The sequence below is a fragment of the Nematostella vectensis genome, chromosome 10 (assembly GCF_932526225.1).
Source record: "Nematostella vectensis chromosome 10, jaNemVect1.1, whole genome shotgun sequence".
NCBI lineage: Eukaryota > Metazoa > Cnidaria > Anthozoa > Actiniaria > Edwardsiidae > Nematostella > Nematostella vectensis.
This window is the reverse complement of record NC_064043.1, coordinates 7,168,532-7,188,348: the sequence shown is the minus strand read 5'-3', so window position 1 is coordinate 7,188,348 and position 19,817 is coordinate 7,168,532. Positions and strand designations below refer to the sequence as shown.

The window sequence follows — 19,817 nt, the reverse complement described above, 5'->3', positions numbered from 1 at the left end:
AAAGGAAAAATGTGCAAAGGAAGCTTTCTGTGTATATTATGTGTTTACGCTTCCATGATGTGTATCCCATAATCTAAATTTAAATAGGCACAGTTCCTAGCACGGGACCGGCTTCAGGCGCCTACACAGGGGGGTGCGCAGGATGCGTCAGAAATGTCGCCCCCTAAAAAGTGGATCATTTCTTATTAAGGATTCTTCAAATTCTATGCTATTTACATATAATACCTATGACTGCCCCCCCCCCCCCCCCCTCGGCCAATCCTGGGAACGCGCGCCTGCGCTTTAGTGACGATTATTACTTTAAAATAAGAAGTGTTAATGTGCATGTTATTTTGTAGAGCACAAAAATTTTTGTAGAGCACAAAAATATTTTGTAGAGCACAAAAATGTGCATGTTTTTCGTAATGACGACAAATATATCAGTGGCGGATCCAAGGGGATGCCCTTCCCTTCCCAATTCGGCCGAAATTTTAGAAGAAAGGTATGAGAGGTAAAACTCACACAACCCCCATCCCTCGGAAAATCCTGAACCCGCCCTTATTGTGTTTGACAATAATGCGATAGTAATTAATCTTTAGCAGGAGTCCGCAAAAGCATTTTAGTAAGCCTGTTTTCGGATCTCAGTTGACTGGACTCATCAGCGCTCCTATAACCCGGACCATGTATCTCTTTCTCGTATCATGCCTTCTTATGGCAAGCAGCTCAAATGGTGAAAAACAAAAACCAGTGGTTAATGACGGGGGTGAATTCTCTTTCGCGAACTACAACGAACATTTGAATTTCTATCTTGCGGTTCAAGCCCTAGCAAAAACGATGGAACCGAATTTAATGTCTTGTTGGCTGAAGTGCATGGATGAGTTTCCGTCTTGTTTGTCGTTCAACTCGGAGAAAAAAACGTCTGCTGATTCAAGCTTTAAGATCTGGTGCGGACTTCTGTCTGACGACAAGTTTAACGCGTCGGAGAAGTTCAAGCCCAACACGTCGTCAAACCATTACAGCATTCCGGTAAGTGAAAAAAAAACACAAATAGGAAGAGATAATAGCATGAATGGAGAAGCAAACGGTATGTTAATGTGTAACGACAATAATGCTTGTTTTCTGCGATTTTATCGATTTTTTGTAAAGGCGATTTTTAAACTTAAAATTTATAGTATAGTATAAAAGAAATTCCATGTTTTATTTCCCCTTGCCAAATTTAGTTGATTCGCAACTTTATGCAATAGAAAAAGGGGGGATTTATATGTATATGTATATGTCTCATACAGTATATAGGGGACGGAGTTATTCAAAATCAAAATGTCAAAAAGAATATCTCAATTAAACACGAGGCAAGCATCTCTCAATAAAAAATTTGTTTGTACATAACAAATATTTTCATACTCTTTGTTAATCGTTGCTTTACTTTTGCATGTGTTTTCAGAATCCTTGCGACCAAATGAAATGTTCTAATGGCGGGAAATGTCGCGCGAACTATGTCGATAATACTGGCAAATGTCATTGTACACCCGACTTCATTGGGGATACTTGTGACACAGGTAAATTGACTGTCTTATTTTGTTTTTGTTTTTTCTAGAAGTTGATGTTAGATGGGCTCAATCAACATTGCTTGGGACAAAAAAGATGCAAACCCGACAAAATCTAACAGTCTAATCAGTCACACACCTTTAGGCTCCTAGAGGGGGGGAGTTTACCAGAAAAGTAGACGGAGGTGATCGTCACATGCTTTAGGGTATAAAATGTCGACCAACTGCCATCCCTAAGGGGATGTTGAAGGATTTTTCCGATTTTGCATTCTCCTAGGGTAAAATTCGACAAATTGCTATCCCTAAGGGAGTGTTAAACGTTTTTTTCTTTTCGATTCCTTCGACCACACCCAATTTGCCAATCTTTTAGGGGTAAGAATTTCTGTTGATCACGCCCAAAGAAGGTTAAAACCGATTTTACCGATGATAGGAGTCCCCCCCCGGCCTTTAGGCCCAACCGATGGTGGAATTTGCAAAAATGGGAAAAACAACTACACCTGTCTTTGCCCAGCGGGATACAATCGAGCCAAATGAGAAAATAGCCAAAGCTACACCTGCTTTGAGGTTAATCTCCAAGAAGAAATTCGACAGTTTGGGTTGCCTATGCTGCTGCAGTTTTTTAATATTTAATTTTATAATTAATTAATTATATTATTATTATAATTTTAAAGAACACAAGCTCTCCACATTTATAACGTTTGTAACGTGCCTTTTTTAATCAATAGAAGCTTTATGTTTTGTCATCTCCTTTGCTGTGTGCGTTTCAATTCTTTTCCGGTAAATATGTTAAGGTACGGTCCTTATAACCGACTGTATGGAATACTGAATTGGCAAAAAAAAGTTTTAGATTTGTCGGCAGAAAGAGACCATCTTGTCGGCAGCTAAAAGGTTGAATACAATACCACTAGAAATAAAAAAAGCCAAGCCAATCACTGCCTTCTTTACGAAATTTAGAGAATATATCATAACATTGTAGATTAGAATTTTATGAATCAGTAGGGTTGTTAATGTAAATAGTTTCGTCAAAGGTTTTGCATGTAAACAGTATTTGTAAATAGCTATTTTTATTTTGTTTCTGTTGAAGGCCATGCGTACATTATCATTGTGATATTAAGTGAGTCCCTAATTAGAAAAAGGCATCTATATCATTGCGCGCAACGACGTACGAATAGTTCTCTTTCCAATCCCTGTTGTTCTGTATTATTGGTTTCACTACAGCTCGTTGTTATTTCAAATACGCATAAATAAATAGACGGTGTAAGTAAACTACATAAAAAAAACTCAACGTAAAGAAGTTTAATGTTTTGATTCAGTGGAGGGGTTGAGTACACTCTTTTTTGAAAGAACGTCCAGGCTGAGAGTTCACCAAATTTTAAGCACATCCTAAGAACATGCCGAGGCTGAATTTGTTTTCTTTTTTAGTCCTGATGCGTTTTTAAAACTGTAAAATGCAGAATCGAGTTGTGTTCATAGTAACAACCTTATTATTGCTATTGATCAGTAGTGTAGTTCTCTTCCTAATAATTTATTGAGTATCATATTCTTATATACACTAAAATTTAAGAACATCGTTAAGAACATACTCAGCCTTAAAATGTCAAAAAAAAAAAAAAAGAACAGCCCAGCCCAGCCTAGTCAACTGAAAGTTAGACGTTCTTATAAAAAAAGATTGTAGTCGGGGTTCTATCTAGACCAATTTTGGTTTTCCTGATAGTGGATTCTCGCGTAAATTTAATTACTTTCTTCATTACATGGTTAGAAAAAGAGGCTTATTGATATATCTCCTATCTGTAGCGAATAAAGCATAGTTAATAAAGAATAAGGCATAATTAATTATTTGCATTTAATTATTTAGTAAGCATCTGTTCTTTTTCCAAAAAGATATCAATCAATGTTCGGTTTTGATTAAAAAGGATAGAATGATGTGATAATAAAAGCTTTATTTGTTTTTCCTAGTAATAAATTATAATTAAAAACTTCTTCATCTTGCTAGTGTGTCACAAAAGCGAATAGAATAAGGAAAAGTTTCGTCTTATCTCAAAAGTAGCTCACCAAAGAAACCTCGCGATAGAAATTTGAAAAATGAACCAAGAGTTTAATGAAGCTTTACAGGAGCGTAGACCCGCGACTATCGCTGTGGAGTTTGCGGTATTTCTCGTGATCATTCTTGTGACGATACTTGGAAACACACTCGTGTGCGTCGCTATCTATCGTCAGCCAAGGCTACGAAGCACTACAAACTACTACGTGGTTGCGCTAGCGGTCCTTGACATTCTGACAGCAGCACTAACTATGTCGTTGACTCTCGGTGTCGTTCTCACGGGCAGATGGCCTTACGGGGACACTCTTTGTCAAATACAGGGTTACCTGGTGCCTCAGTTTGGCTTTGCAGCAATCATAATCATGTTTCTCATATCCCTTAACCGTTACGTGAAAATTATCAAGTCAGCGAGCTATTCCAAATATTTCTCACACAGAAAGACAATCGCGTCAATTCTTTTCGCTCTCGTGTCAGCAGTTGTCGGAGTTTTCATGCTAAAAACTAAATTCAAGTTCGATCCGGGCAAGTTGTTTTGCTTCGTTGATGGCGAAAACATCTCCCGGTTCGCCTCTCTAGCAGTGGCGTTGTTATTTTTTGTTTTACCGTTTGCTCTCATGTGTTTCTTCTACCTGAAGATTTACCTGAAAATTCGCCACCACAAAAAGCAAACTGCGCACATGCGGCGCGGGCCAAGCACTAACGACATCAACGCAACGAAAACTTTATTCGCCGTCCTTCTTGCGTTCGTTCTTTGCTACATGCAGATTCCTGTCATCGAGGCTGTGCGCATGTTTCACGGAAGGTTACCTCGAGAGGTATTCGTATTTTATTCGGTGATGGGAGGAGTCTCAAGCGCTATCAATGTGTTTATTTATCACGCTATGAACAGCGCTTTTAGGGCTGAATTCAAGGCAATTTTGAGATGCTCAAGAAGAATTGTAGTTCACCCGGTGGCTACATCCTGCGACACTGGTATTACACTTCAGACGAGAAGTAACTAATCTAGACTGCACCTTGCGACGCTGGTCTAATCAATTCGGACTACGTGATTAATTTATCTTAGACTTCTGAAGGCGGTATCACCTACTGAAGTAGTAAGCCAGGAACTTGGATTCGTTCTTATCTAGGACGAAAAACGGAAATTTTGTTGTCCGGGAACAGGATTTTGCCTACAAGGGAATGTGAAAGATTTGGAGTAAACACCGACATATACGTCAGGAGGCGAATTTGCGAATTTTAGCTTTCATGGGAGTTCCTAAGGCAGGAATAATCCTCCCCTATACCCCCTTCTTGTTCCTGCTTTTGCATTAAAATCCTCATTAGGAGTAGGACAAAAGTTCCCGGCTAGATAAATTAACAAATACATACATAGACCCATAGTAGACTCCCCCACTGTACTAGTAACCGTATTAGTATTAGTGTTTTAATAATCACAAAAGTAGGTTAAATAAGCACCCTAGATTACCGGGGTTAGTGAGAGAGTAAAGGATGACATTATCTATCAACTTTTTTATTGCGACAATCATTTAGTTTTTAATAATGTAACGGTACAATTTATAGATAAGTGTAACTCTGAGGCTCAGCTTAGGGAAAGGGAATGTCAGTGGACTTATCGGCTTATGTCTATCTACCCGCGGGGTCTTAATAGTGACGACTTTTTTGTAGTAGGAACCCACGTGGAGATGTGTAAATTCTTTTTATCCATAGCGCGCGCTTTTCTAGAACAAGAGCGTTTTTGTCAGTTGTAATGTTCCTGCGTCTCGCGCCTCTATTCTGGTGTAAATATGCTTATAACGATTCACCTAAAATGTTGGCTTGTCATGAATGATGGTTTTGTATGGTTCTTTAAGGGGTATGGTTTTGAAGTGACACTTTGTGGGGCCAAAATGGTTCTTTTACGGGGTGCCGTTTTCGATAGAGCCGTTTTTTTGAATAGCCGATTCAACACTCTAAAACCTAACACAGCCCATCAGTTTTCCAATATAGCCCTGCTAAAGTCCAATTCAGCCCCAAAACAGGGGCCATTTTAGTCCCGAAATTGGTGCCATAATGGTACAGAACGAGCCGAAACGGCCCCCTAAATTAGCACCAATTTCAACCCATCGAAAAGGCTCCTTTTTTGGGGCCGTTTTGGCTTTTTTCATTTAACAGTGTTTTTCAGTCTGCCCTGAAGAAGTCTTATTAAAGACGAATATTTGGCAGAGTCGAACACCAGTTTTTTGTGAATTTTTTTATTCTTCTGTTCACGACAATTTGGGCTTTTTGTATTTATCAACATACATTGGGGATTCCTTTTTGTTTATTTTATAAAGAAATCGCTGACAAAGTATTCTAGTTCCCGTGGTTTACCGTCTATGCAAGATCCCTTGGCTAGAATGACACCCCGTCCTCTCAACTTTATTAGGGGCCGGTTCCTGGAAAGCCGATTAGCGCTAACCCAGGGTTAGATTTGCCCTAACCCATTATTAAAACTTTACCCCTGGATTAGTTCTGTTCCCGAAACGCTGGTTAACGCTAACTATGGGTTAGTTTGGAGGTAAAATCTAACCGTGCTCGCGAGGTGGGTTAACTCGCTAACCTGCGGTTTCGTTGGCGTAACACAGGCCTCCCATTGTAGTAGAACTAAAGTTTTGACATAAAAGACGTTAAACAAAAACAATGTAAGGATCAAATGTCCTAACAACTCGCTTTGTTATGCGACCTTCGTTGTGATGCTGACTCGATGATTGTGCTAGGAAAGACAGAAAGTTACATGAAATTTATACTTGAAATTAATCTGTCTCGCTAGTGTCACGCACCAACTCGAATCCTGCAAATGACACTTTTGGCAATGAATTAGAGGTAACTAGGTGCTGACCTAGGGTTAAGGTAATCGACCTTTCAAGAACCGGCCTGTACAGGACCCGAAACGATCTTTAAAAGTTCCCCAACTGATCCCAGGACCCGAAACGATCCCCAAAAGTTCCCCAATTGATCCCAGGACCCGAAACGATCCCCAAAAGAAAAGTTCCCCAACTGATCCCAGAACCCGAAACGATCCCCAAAAGTTCCCCAACTGATTCCGGGACCCGAAACGATCCCCAAACGAAAAGTTCCCCAAATGATCCCAGGACCCGAAACGATCCCCCAAAAGTTCCCCAACTGATCCCGGGACCCGAAACGATCCCCAAAAGAAAAGTTCCCCAACTGATCCCAGGACCCGAAACGATCCCCAAAAGTTCCCCAACTGATCCCGGGACCCAAAACGATCCCCAAAAGAAAAGTTCCCCAACTGATCCCAGGACCCGAAACGATCCCCAAAAGTTCCCCAACTGATCCCGGGACCCAAAACGATCCCCAAAAGAAAAGTTCCCCAACTGATCCCAGGACCCGAAACGATCCCCAAAGTTCCCCAACTGATCCCAGGACCCTAAGCGATCCCCAAAAGTTCCCCAACTGATCCCGGGACCCGAAACGATCCCCAAAAGAAAAGTTCCCCAACTGATCCCAGGACCCGAAACGATCCCCAAAAGTTCCCCAACTGATCCCGGGACCCAAAACGATCCCCAAAAGAAAAGTTCCCCAACTAATCCCAGGACCCGAAACGATCCCCAAAAGTTCCCCAACTGATCCCGGGACCCAAAACGATCCCCAAAAGAAAAGTTCCCCAACTGATTCCAGGACCCGAAACGATCCCCAAAAGTTCCCCAACTGATCCCAGGACCCTAAGCGATCCCCAAAAGTTCCCCAACTGATCCCGGGACCCGAAGCGATCCCCAAAAGTTCCCCAACTGTTGCCAGGACCCTAAGCGATCCCCAAAAGTTCCACAACTGATCCCGGGACCCGACACGATCCCCAAAAGTCCCCCAACTGATCCCAGGACCCGAAACGATCCCCAAAAGTTCCCCAACTGATCCCGGGACCCAAAACGATCCCCAAAAGAAAAGTTCCCTAACTGATCCCAGGACCCGAAACGATCCCCAAAAGTTCCCCAACTGATTCCGGGACCCAAAACGATCCCCAAAAGAAAAGTTCCCCAACTGATCCCAGGACCCGAAACGATCCCCAAAAGTTCCCCAACTGTTGCCAGGACCCTAAGCGATCCCCAAAAGTTCCCCAACTGATCCCGGGACCCGAAACGATCCCCAAAAGTCCCCCAACTGATCCCAGGACCCGAAACGGTCCCCAAAAGTCCCAAAAATGATCCCGGGACCCGAAACGATCCCAAGAGTCCCGAAATGAACCCCAAGGAGTAATGGACAAACAAAAGGAATGTGGAAGGATTGGCTTTCAGTTTTAAAAACATATGAAACATTTTAGCGTTATTTGTGTTACTATCAGGGAATTTACATTAACTAAAACTATAGTCCAACATTTTAATTTACGACTGCGCGGGAAATACAGTGGTTGAGTCAGAAATTGGGGTCAAATGACAATTCCCATGATAGTAATTTGAAGAACCAGGCGTGAATAAATCATTTCTAGTCTCCACATCGATCCACATATAAAACATAAGGTTATTCTTAAGGTTTGTACTTTTGTGCATGTTTGTTTGTATTCGGTGAATGAAATACCTATCATGAGATCATGCAGGGTTGTACGGCCGACTACATGAAGAAAATTCAAAACTCACATAAATATTGCTTTCAACTAAAGCCACATCTTGCAACGGTAGTAAAAGGGTTGTTCTAGTGCATTACTCAGTGTGCTTTTGTTATTACGCCATCTTCTCGGCCAAACCGGCTGCCTAAAATGTGTCGGTAAATATTCGCTCATGGGAACATGGATTTCGTGAAGAACTACACGTTTGGTTGTCAATGAATATGGATTTTTTGGCGTGATGTTTACCGGAAACAAAATTTATATTGTCAGAGTCATGTGTCCGAACTGCAAATGTTTAGAGTGTGATGGAAGGTCAACAGTTTGGTTGTTCTGAGCAAGGCTGTGCTATGTTAATGTTGTATTCCTTTCAGTAGCAATTAAAAGTTGTGTATTTGTTTTGTTCTGTATTTGTTTTGCAAAACCCTCAATTATGATTTAAGAATTGCAAGTGATTTCTTTTGCTTTCCCTTTCTCCATTACCGCAATTCCTTGAGGTCGATTTCGGGGACTCCTCGGTATGGTTTCGGGTCCCGGGATCACTTGGGGTACTTTTGGGGATCATTTCGGGTCCTGGGAACGTTTCGGGTCCTGGGATCATTTCGGGTCCTGTGGCCCCCAGCTGTCACGACATGTCCCGTCACGCAAATGACACGCGGGTGTGTTTGTTAGGCTTGACACTTCACTTCTTGTCAAGACGCAGACACCCCAGCTTCGACAGCTGTTCAAATTCGTTGACATGCCATGAAGTGGGTTTAGAAAAAAAGTAAGACTTTCTTACTTCTGATTTTAAGAACATGCTAAGACCATAACGAAGCTCAGAGAGCAGCAAAATATTGTTTTGTTAGTGTGATGCGTTCTAAAATGCAGAATCGAATTGTGTTCAAAATAGTTGCCTTAATTAACAGGCGCGTACACAGAGGGGTGCACAGGGTGCGCGCGCAACTCCCCCCCCCCCCCTTGGCGGCCAAAAAGTGGGTCATATTAAGGAATCTTCAAATACTAGGCTTTTTCCATATGATACCTGCACACCCCCCTCCCCCCAGCCAATCCTGGGTACGCGCCTGCTTTAAATTGCTTTTTTGTGAAATTCTCTTCCTAATAATTTATTGGGTATTATACTTTAATAAGCACTAAAATTGAAGAACATCGTGAGAACATTTTCGGCCTTGAAATGCTCCAAAAGTATGAACGTCCTAGCATCAACTGAAAATTAGACGTTCTTAAGAAAAAAGAGTGTATTCAGGCCATAATGCATTGCGCGCAATCCTAGAGTGATTTTCGAGCTCGAGCATCCATTTATGTCCATGAAGCTGTTTATTATTGCAAATCCAACATAGATCGATTCCTTTTTTTAAATATTTCTTGCACATATAAGTTGTAAAAATGATAGGGTACCTTGTCCCCGTTGGTCACCTAGAAACAAAAAATCAGAATTGCGTCACAATGACAGGACTCGAGCCAATCCTAAATCGAATCCATTCATCAAATGAAACGAATTCCACCCTTTTCCACGGCAACCCCCCCCCCCCCTACCACAAATACCGACTAACTCAAAGAATCCTTTCGAACCTCTCATTCAAGCGAATAGATGCTTTCAATAAAATATCGTGAATAAAGAATTAGAATTCGACCTTTATAAAAGTATTCTTGCAATTAAACCGATTTATTTTCAATAGTAAAACAATAAGAAAGGAGTATTTGACATTTTTATAAAAAAAAACTACCTGGCGGGCTTTGCCATTGATCTATTTAATCTAAGAATGTGTTCCATACCATAGGAAATAAGACTGTTTCGTATTTTGAAGGAAACGAGGGCTATAAAGCTGAATAAACCAAGCGACAGACTATGGATTGAGTCGCCCATATGTAACGCGACATGCCACGTAGTGTGACATGCCTCTCACTTCACATCTTGGTGCACAGCTTAAGACAGCTGCCTAGAACTGGGCGCAAACTACTAAGGAAAGTCGGGCAGTGTTAACAGTAAGTTCAGAGCTTACATGTTTGCTATAAACATCTGTGTTATACTAAAGACAGTTAAGACAAACACTCCAACCCCCACATGAATGTCATGTGTCCACCAAGGTGACATGCAGCAGTGGGTACCCGCTACAGGTGTTGAGTCCTTTCAAGGCATAAATTCGCACGATTCTGTACGAGAATTCATTCTGTGTTGGGACAAGAACAATGGAGTTGCTCACTATCTTACTTCTGGCGGTCGCCGCGTGCGCCACGGGTAACTATGTCCGTGTGTGTTACCACACCAATTGGTCCCAGTATCGTCAGGGCAGGGCCAAGTTTTGGCCTGAGGACATCCCCGCAGACCTTTGCACTCACTTGATGTACTCCTTCGCCAAAATCAACCAGAAAAACGAGCTGGCGATGTACGAGTGGAACGACGATAAGCTGTACCCAAGGTTCAACGCGCTCAAGCAGAAGAACCCTGAGTTGAAGACACTGTTGGCCGTCGGTGGGTGGAATCACGAGAACGCCAACTCTCCCTTTAGTCGAATGGTGAAAACCGCTGCCACCAGGAAGGTGTTTATCGACTCTGTCATCCGTATCCTGAGGACATGGGGGTTTGATGGTCTAGATCTCGACTGGGAGTACCCCGCGACCAGGGGAGGCTCACCTCCCGAAGACAAACAGCGCTTCACTGTTCTCTGCCAGGAGTTGATGAACGCATTCATCGCCGAGGGTAAGCAGACAGGCAAACCAAGACTCCTCCTGACTGCCGCCGTATCCGCCGGAAAGAACACTATCGACAAAGCGTACGAAGTAGAGAAAATCGGCAAGATCCTGGATTTGATCAATCTGATGGCGTATGACTTGAGAGGAAAGTGGGAGCCGCAAACTGGTCATCACACCTCACTAGAAGGCCCTCCTGGCGAAATCCTGACTGTCAAGTTTGCTACCCAATACTGGATCGACATGGGGGCTCCTCCTAGTAAGATCGCACTTGGCTTGGGAACATACGGCCGCTCCTTTAAGCTTACCTTTAAGGAAAAAAACGGTATCGGCGCACCAGCCAACGGTAACCCGCCCCGTGGACCTTACACTAGAGAGTCAGGTTTCCTGTCCTACTACGAGATTTGCGACATGATGCCCAAGATGAAGACCATGAAGACGGACCAAAGCGAGGTCAGAGCTCCCTACGGGTACGTCAAGCAGGACTGGGCCGACGTATGGGTGGGATATGACGACGAGAGAAGCCTCCAGCTCAAAGTTGAAGAGGTTATCAAGGCTAAGGGATTGGCCGGGGCGATGTTCTGGGCCCTGGACCTGGATGACTTCGATGGCTCATCATGCGGCAAAGGTTTGTTACATTAGCTCATGGAACGCGGTTCAGGCTTGACGCACCAATCCAAAAACATTTGCTGGAATTTTAGTTCACTTGAGTTTGGAAAAGGTTCATTATGCACTATAGGTTTCCGGGTGTCCTGTAGGCCGTGTAGTATGCAGGGTCTGATGGATCAAGTCTTTGATTTTAAGGAGATAAATTAATCAGTCTAGGATGCAGTGAGGCAGTTGAGGTGTTTGAAGCTTCTGGTATAGTTTTCGGACATTGAACCACCATTTTAACATCTTGAATTATAACTATTGACTAGAACATTGCATAACTCGTCTAACACTTTATTCAATTTACAGGCAACTACCCCCTGATGAACGCGGTCAAGAAATACCTCGGAGGGTACGTCCCTCCCCCGCCCCCTACAGGGACCCTACCCCCACCACCGGTGACGCCACCCCCTGGACCAGAGACACCTCCCCCACCAGACACACCTGCACCTCCCGTGCCGCCCACTGAAGCCCCGCCTACTGCTCCACCCACAGGAGGTTCCTGCGTATCTATCCCTCCTTTTAAAAGCGCTAACATGGATGTATGGTGCACAACTAACTGCGCCGTTGGTTTCTGCCCCGCAACCCACTGCAAGTGCTCCTAGGCCATCAAACCCCAGTATGGACTAGGTCGTAGCGAAAGGTTTGAATGTACTGGTGGAGTCGTAATAAACTAAAATTGAATGACCAGCGTAGTCTCTGTTAACCGTCATATTTTTGGCGACTTTTCCTATCACAAGTTCAATAATTCATCCGCTTTCATCAACTGATTTCAGGACCTTGGGCTGGCAGGGAGGGGATGTGAAAGCTGCACACGTTTATGATTTACGAGTCGGAGGAATGCGCACAGATAGTGCAAAACATCACATTTTCTCGATTGAAACTTTTTCTTTTTCTGTGATCCTATCAGGGATCATAAATGACCGAGTTACGAACTTTTTTTTAGGATAAGTCATATGGAAACCATATGACGCTCCCTTCCCTGGGGTGGAGGAACTTTGAAAACAGGCAAAGCTAATCTGTGGCGTAAAGCCTTTAACTAAACTAGAAACAAATTATAGATTTTATATCAAGCTTCTTTATTCAATCATAGTTAAAATTTGTTTCCATATACAAACAAGATAAAAATAAATAAGCGTGATAATCTCGTAAAACCTGCAGCGTTTGGAATAGAGAATATTCACTATAAAAATATTAAAAACATCTTTTGCTTTACTTATATTAAAAATGATTTGTCTATGTCAGACACAACAACGTATATCTGTATTTCTTCATGGAAGATAATATAATATGCTTTAAAAATGTGCTAAGGAACTTTAAAAATACCTCTATATGCAAGGTCTAACAAGCGTTTTTAGAAATACCTACAAATCAATGACTAAAGGAACACTAAAAATACTTGTCAACGACAAGGTAAGAGTCAGTCAGAGTTTCTCAACAACAATCACCCAATTTCCATGATGATAAAACTCCTGAATGACTTCGGCTGTTGAAATGTTTCTGGTTATGAGGTCTGTAAGTTCCCCCTCGCGAAACACGTGGTAGAACCGCTGTAGTGCTTTGTAACGATTACTATCAGCATCGCTAGGGCAACACTTGATTGAAGACGCAGGGCTGGTTTCAATCGGGGGCGAATTCTCTTCTTTTGGGGGATCGATAGTTCTAGGAATCTCCGAGTCGGAGCTGAATAAATCAGGTGATATCGAACCATCGCTTTCAGTCTCGCTCGAGGACGAAAGCGTCTCCATCAATCTAGCTAAAAAATGCATTGGTATTTTGGTGGCAACTTTATCCGGGTCGCTGCCGCCATCTGTTTTCTCTGATAAAAGATTCGCCTCTGACCTCTCACTCGACTCATCTTGAATATCTAGTAACTGTTTGCTTACCTCTAAGTCTGTTTCACTGCAGTCACTATCAAACGAACCGACCCTGTCAAAGAGCCATCTCTGCCTTGACGTGGCTTCTGGGTGACGACTCTCTGTCGACAGTGACGAAATCTCCACATCTTCTTGGGCAGTATCATTGTTAACTAGTTGCTTTTCATCCTTTTCCTTAAAAATCTTCTTCACAAATGCTGAAAGCAAGTTAGGAATGTTAGGTAAGCCTCGCTCTTTATCTGGATCTGAACCAATCTTCTTTTCAGTCTCTCGCTCATCGAAGAGCGTCTTTAGCAGCTTGGATAACAGCGTGTTAAGTCTACCAGCGTCCTTATCCGAATGGAGCTTTACAACCTGAGCGTTTATGTTACTCATCAGGAGCTCTTTTCTGTTTTTTAGCGTGAGCAGCAGTTCCCTAAGCGCATGAAACTCCGATGTGCTGTTAGTGAGCGATAGGTCATCATTGCTGCCTCTGGTACTATCGGGATCCCTGGAAGTGCCTAAAACGTTAAGTGCGCCACAGGACCTCGACCTGGGTCTAGTTTGGTCGTGAACTAATTTGCTCTGCTGAATCGGAGATTGCTGCTTTGGTGTTGGTCTCAGGACTTGATGTCTTCTTCTCACTGCGAAAAGGCAACAGGCGAAAATGTCAGAACAAGTTTAGGCCACACTCTTATGGGGAGGGAGAGAGGTGTGCGGCTCAAAGACACGAGCGGGAAACACGGACACACACAAAAACACTACTGTACTGTATCCGCCAACGTGTTAAGCCACCAACACATAATTAGTTTTTTTTTTTTACTTTTTTTCATTTCATTTCATTTCATTAGCAGGAATCAAGTACCACAAACAGTTTTTTACTCGTCCACGTTGTATCTGCGCTCTTAATAATTCAGAATTTCAGCTGTGATTTCAGGGTGATTGCTTCCCGAATGTATTTATCTTTTATTTGTACCTATCACGACTGTAGTATTCGGTGTTCAAAAGTGCTCAAATAGTAATTCGTTTTTTTTCTCGGCCAACATCATTAGGATTAGAAACAAAAGCCTAAAAGCAAGCAAACTTCGACTTACTTCTGTTTTTGTGAGGTCTGAAAGGTACTAACACATCCTGGCCATGAAACTGAAATCACAAGAACAATGTATCTGACAACCAAAACACCAAATGATAAAGTGACAAAAGAAGAATATCTTAGTCCCTAAAAGCATTCTCCATCAATGTAGTACTTAAAACTTCAACAAAACAGTTCATTTTCAAGAAACGTTAAATATAAATATACAACCTTATGTATGTTAATTGTTCCTATTTCCACATTGCCTAGACAGACCACCTAGTTACACTTTTTCTCAATTTTGCTTTCGCTATTTCTTATTTTTTATTATTAAAAGCCATGCCCGTGGCCAGGGGCGTTTCCACTCAAATAAAGGGAAATTGAAGACCGCTGTGAGCTAGAGCAAGCTACGTCCCTAAGAGAAAATGGTCCGCTAAAAGGGTGGGTGGTAAACGCTCCCCCCCCCCACCTGGCTACAGGCTACAGGCCTACAAGCCTGGCAAAAATGTCAATTTTGGACAAAAAGCTCAGGTATTTAAATAGCATTGACAACAAGTCTGAGTTTACCTTTCTATGTTTCTGTTCCATTGCCCAAACACAAAGCATCATCTTGCCACCAGGCCTTAATACCCTTGCCAGCTCGCAGATGGCTTGCAATCTCCTCTTAGAGGAAGCCAAGTGATGGATAACCCCCACTGAGATCACAGCATCAAGGCAGTCATCTCTGTATGGCAGAGACAAGTTGTCACAGAGGGAAACTTCATGCTGCCTTTCTCTTGCAATTTCTACAAACTTAGGACAGCAATCGGATCCTGTAATAAAGGCATCTGTAGAAATACTAAGGTATTTACCAGTCCCACAGCCTGAAAGAGCAATGTTAAACTATCAATCAAATAAAAGTCTACACTATAACCAAAAACCAAATACTAAGGCAAAAATATGATCTCACTCACAGAATGCAAACTTAACAACTTTCAAAATATTTAGTGTCATCATGTACAGAAAAAACATTAAGATCACACTCATAAAATTCAAAGCCAAGAATAAGCTAAAATACTGGTGTAGAAACATGATCCGATGCATATTGAAACTCTAGTTTTTAGACATAAAAACAATGAAAATACATATACGGTACAAGAGCTTGTTCTTAAGAATACCCCTGCTGAACAAAAAAATTGTTTGATTTATAACTACTCCCCTTTTATAGGAAACATACAGTCTAATGCTTTTATTGACAGTGTTATAGGCATGAGATGTCAGAAACTAGAAATAACTTTTAGAGGCATTAATAAATAGTTAATTAATCTAGAAAGATTGTGTTTCCTACTAAGACTCTAGCTCTAACTAGCTCCAGCTAGTTTCTGTGAGCCCACAGTATGGGATGCCGCCCACAGTATGGGATGCCGATGAAGCCTAGCTATGGTTGGAAATAGAGCCTAAGTATTTTCCTCGCTGCAATTAAAAAGGAAAGGAACACTTAAAAGAAAACGTTCAGTCTGATTTTGTAGTAAATACTAGAAGATAAATAAGAACTCAATTACCTTGAATTCTGAAAATGTGTGTATTTGTATGTGGGTTTAACATGTACAATAAAAGGTGATCTGGTAAGCTTCTCGCAGATGCATATCGAAAAAGGTAATCATAATGAAGATAACAATACCCTTAAAGTTGTTAAATAATGATAAGTCATTCAAACTATAGTATAGAATCACTTTCCTTTATGGTATTATTTGTCTCCGGGAATATCATCTTTCAAAGATAAAAATGGCTGTATTATTCTAAAATAAATATTTGCATATGCTTGGAGATATGTCTAACGTGTTTAACCACTTGTTTGCTCTCTTAATACAAATGACTAAAGAAAACCCATGAAATGATTTTTTCAATATGGTTTTGATAAAACTTTGTGAAAAAGTATAATGTGCTGTCCTATAAGAAGCACTTAAACTTCCCACAATACATTTCAGATCAAAATGATAGGATCCATTATAGCCATTTTTGTCTAGAGTGGGTCCATGTCTGCATCATGAAATAGAATCCTCCTTAACAACAACTTAAATAAATTCAAGATATATTTTTTATTTTATGGTTTGTAATTATGATTAAATATTGGTGAAAAAGTTTAAAGGGTGTTTCATGTTTTAAATTAAATCATACATTAGTTGTGTATAAATTGATCAATATGCTTTCCCTGGGGCTAAAATTCAAATACCCATATTCAACCTTTGTGATGTGTCTTTCTGATTCTGCTATGAATAAAATACTTTCTGAATCACGAGCTACAAAAACAAAAACTAAACAATTGCCATATATAGCAAAATAAAATAAAATAAAGTATATTAGAAAAATTAAAATATTACCCCCTGTGGAATTTTATAATTCTGGTAGAAAAGATGAAGCAATCCAAAGAAATTATAATGAGTTTCATTCTCTTTCAAAAATGGTAAAACCTCAATATTACCATTAATGATTCAACATGTTCTGTAATGCTACTTATTAAAGATCGTCAAGTAAAATAGATAACTTGTTACCAGGCTCTTACCAATATCAGCTATGACGCTGCCTTTTGGTTGGGCCTTGATAAATTGAGTAACACAAGGCCATGCCTTGTATCTTGCATTTCTAAAACCAGGGGCGATCTCTTCGTATGTCTCGTGCACAAAGCGTTTTTCGAGGTCTTCCGGACAAGTAAATTGTAGCATCTGCAGCATTTTCTACTTGGGTGTTATGACAAACAGAGAACAACAAACAAGAAATAATATTATGTCGATCATTTGCTGGCCATAGACATAGATATCACATGTTTCCCCACTGTAAGAAATAAATGCACTTCCATAGCAAACGGAATAAACTGTAGTGAAAAAAACCCTGAATATTTCAATTGAGGTTAAGTTTTGTAACGTAAAAATAACTACGAGGAAAGGAATATTACTTGTGTGTCAGTTATCAGATGTGTGGTTTTCCAGTTGCTCTCGCATAACCGACAAAATGTCCCGGCGATTGGAGAGTAAGTTGCAGGTTTGAACACCATCGCTTTAAATTTTCAAGCTGTGCGCGAAATTCAATCGACACATTGTTATTGATGAAAATTCGAAGCTTATAATCTCCATTTTAACTATTTGTGCGAAGAAGACAAACTTACCTGTACAAATATGCGATAAATTAGAGATCAATCAGAAGATTTCAGGAGGAGTTGAATTATATACAATTTACAAAATCCTGGAAAAAGGCCCGGCAAACATCGAAGGCGAGTCGACCTCAGATCTTTTGCAAACTGCAGACCGGCTCTCTTTGTTAGCAGCTCTACCGCGTGGCGTTTTAAACACAATGGCGATCTGTAACTCTGTCTTCCCGGTTTCCGTAGTGAGGAACCGTCACCGTTTGAAGGTACGAGTTGCTTGGAGAGGGTAATAGTAGAGGCAGCAATGTAAGACGAGAAAATGTTCCCTTCGCCACTGAACTGGAAATCCTAAAAACGGCTAGCACCGGAAATCGGCAAAAGTCCTAGGCACGTATGTTTTGTTAGGTGATCTCTGACGTCGATTGATGTAAGCAGCTGCTAGGGGGAAAACCATCTATTGTGTCGCTAAATACATGCAAATTTTCATATCGGCACAAAATACCCGCCATATTGTCCGCCATTATTTATGATAGCCGCTGACCGTCTTACCCAAGATCACATTTTGCATATCATACTTTGTCAAAAGAAGAAGGAAAAAAGGTTGGATCACACGCGTACTTAAGGCTTTTCCTAATTATCGAATGATGTTTTTTTTTTTTCAAACAAACGGTTGATTAAAAACAAGTCAACACAAAATTGGGTAGAGACAAGAGACCATGATGTAAGAGAACGAATCCCCCGTATTTTAGGGTATGTTCCAATGACGACGTCCGTAAAAAGTATTTTTAGAACAAGCAGTTATTTTTAGATACGTCTCTGCAACATTAGTCTTACGCGCGATCACTTCTTGAGCAATGTGATCCGGCAAAGGATGTTTTGGAAATCTTTTTGACCGAATATACCACCCTTTTTTACGAACACTGTAAAAACGATCTTCCATAGAGTACGCTGGAGCCAATCAACCGTTTCTGGGACATTGAAATGCATAAAGTGCGTGATTTTAGGCTCTGGAATCAACTTCCCCAGTAAAAGTTTCCACTGCTGATTCGCAAATTAAACACAACAATCAATCATAAATCTGTGTTTACAAAACACAATTCTCTTCCAATTCCCTTTTAATGAAAAAGATACAGACAGACAGACAGACAGATTTTATTTATTGGTCCCTTGAAACAGTAAAGTTACATCGGTTAGTGACCAAAAAATTTTAAAAAAAGGTAAAATAGTACGTATATAAGACGTACAACAGCTATTATGTGATTGTTCTTAGTTTTAGTTTACATTGTATTTCCTTTCTTTCATTTTTTCTTTTTCTAAATCTTTTCTGATTGTTTTTAGTTACTACTTAGTTTTACATTGTATTTTCTTTTTTCTTTTTTTCTTTCCTTTTTTCCCCTTTCCTTTTTTTATTTTTATTTAATAGGGGGGGGGGGGGGTAAATAGGTTCGTGGATCGGCGGATTCGGCCCCGAAATGCTCACGGATTACGGATTTTGATGATTATTTCAGCGGATTGGCGGATTTTGGAAATACGGCGGATCACGGATCTGTTGACAATTTGGGCACGGATTTCGGATTTTGACTGCTGGACGGTCGAATTTCGGATTTTAAATGAATTTCAATCGATGCTATTGTTTATCTGTCAAACCATGCGGACCTAAAAATATCTGCGGATCCACGGATTTGCCCTGAAAATGTAGCGGATCGGCGGATTTACATACCCCTATTCACCCCCCCCCCCCCCCCCACCCCGCCTTAATACCATTATATTCACACCCATATTACAAATAAAAGATTTCAAGTCTTTATAATGAAGTAAATCTTATTCCAGTGACAAGGGTTTCTTGAGTGACATGATTTCTGAACATTTGCGTGAAAAATTGAAGTTCATTCAATATCTAAAAATGTTATAAATCAAAGAAAAATAAAGGCCTTCTTGTATTAAAATACATAACATAGACTCTGAGAATGCCTAGGAATTCTACCTTACCGAATTGTGCATCTTGAATGAACTCCAAATTCACCGTCTCCCCGACGTCTTCCCGTTCAATCATTTATATAACATTTAGATAACTGAACATTAGATAACTTAACAGATAACAGGACACCACCCCATGAGTAGCATTGTGATCACGAGCCTTGAAGGGAAGCTAAAAGTAAAAAAACAGGTAGCGAACGAAGTCAAGAAGTGCAGAGGGAAAAAAATTTGTGTGAAATAGTACTAGCTCGTGGTGCCCATAACCAAATATAGCGCGGCGAACCATATATGGATGCATTGTTTTGA

At 40.9% G+C, this 19,817-nt stretch overlaps 4 protein-coding genes across 9 annotated transcripts; 3 read left to right on the top strand and 1 right to left on the bottom strand.

Annotated features, from left to right (window-relative positions):
* Positions 1-716: 716 nt before the first annotated feature.
* LOC5521921 lies at positions 717-1,805 on the top strand. Its single transcript, XM_048733522.1, has 3 exons — positions 717-1,005; positions 1,421-1,535; positions 1,801-1,805. The coding sequence occupies exons 1-3, from the start codon at positions 814-816 to the stop codon at positions 1,803-1,805; spliced, it is 312 nt and encodes a 103-aa protein (XP_048589479.1). The 5' UTR covers positions 717-813.
* Positions 1,806-3,360: 1,555 nt separating this feature from the next.
* On the top strand, positions 3,361-4,565 carry LOC5521922 (melatonin receptor type 1A). Its single transcript, XM_001641639.3, has one exon. It carries the CDS (start codon positions 3,606-3,608, stop codon positions 4,563-4,565), a length of 960 nt encoding a protein of 319 aa, XP_001641689.2. The 5' UTR covers positions 3,361-3,605.
* Positions 4,566-10,302: 5,737 nt separating this feature from the next.
* Positions 10,303-12,173, top strand: LOC5521923 (chitotriosidase-1). The gene is made up of 2 exons (XM_001641640.3): positions 10,303-11,462; positions 11,795-12,173. Exons 1-2 carry the CDS (start codon positions 10,334-10,336, stop codon positions 12,088-12,090), a joined length of 1,425 nt encoding a protein of 474 aa, XP_001641690.2. The 5' UTR covers positions 10,303-10,333; the 3' UTR covers positions 12,091-12,173.
* Positions 12,174-12,543: 370 nt separating this feature from the next.
* LOC5521924 (alkylated DNA repair protein alkB homolog 8) lies at positions 12,544-19,697 on the bottom strand. Of its 6 annotated transcripts, XM_048733233.1 has the most exons (6): positions 17,556-18,180; positions 17,346-17,461; positions 16,956-17,130; positions 14,981-15,276; positions 14,436-14,484; positions 12,544-13,985 (listed from the first exon to the last, which is right to left on the bottom strand). In XM_048733233.1, the coding sequence occupies exons 3-6, from the start codon at positions 17,122-17,124 to the stop codon at positions 12,910-12,912; spliced, it is 1,590 nt and encodes a 529-aa protein (XP_048589190.1). In that variant the 5' UTR covers positions 17,125-17,130; positions 17,346-17,461; positions 17,556-18,180; the 3' UTR covers positions 12,544-12,909. The 6 variants fall into 6 exon arrangements, with proteins under 6 accessions (XP_048589190.1, XP_032223149.2, XP_032223151.2 ...); XM_032367258.2 differs by having other exon boundaries at positions 16,956-17,461; positions 17,556-18,179; XM_032367260.2 differs by lacking the exon at positions 17,346-17,461 and having other exon boundaries at positions 17,556-18,179.
* Between the last annotated feature and the right edge of the window lie 120 nt (positions 19,698-19,817).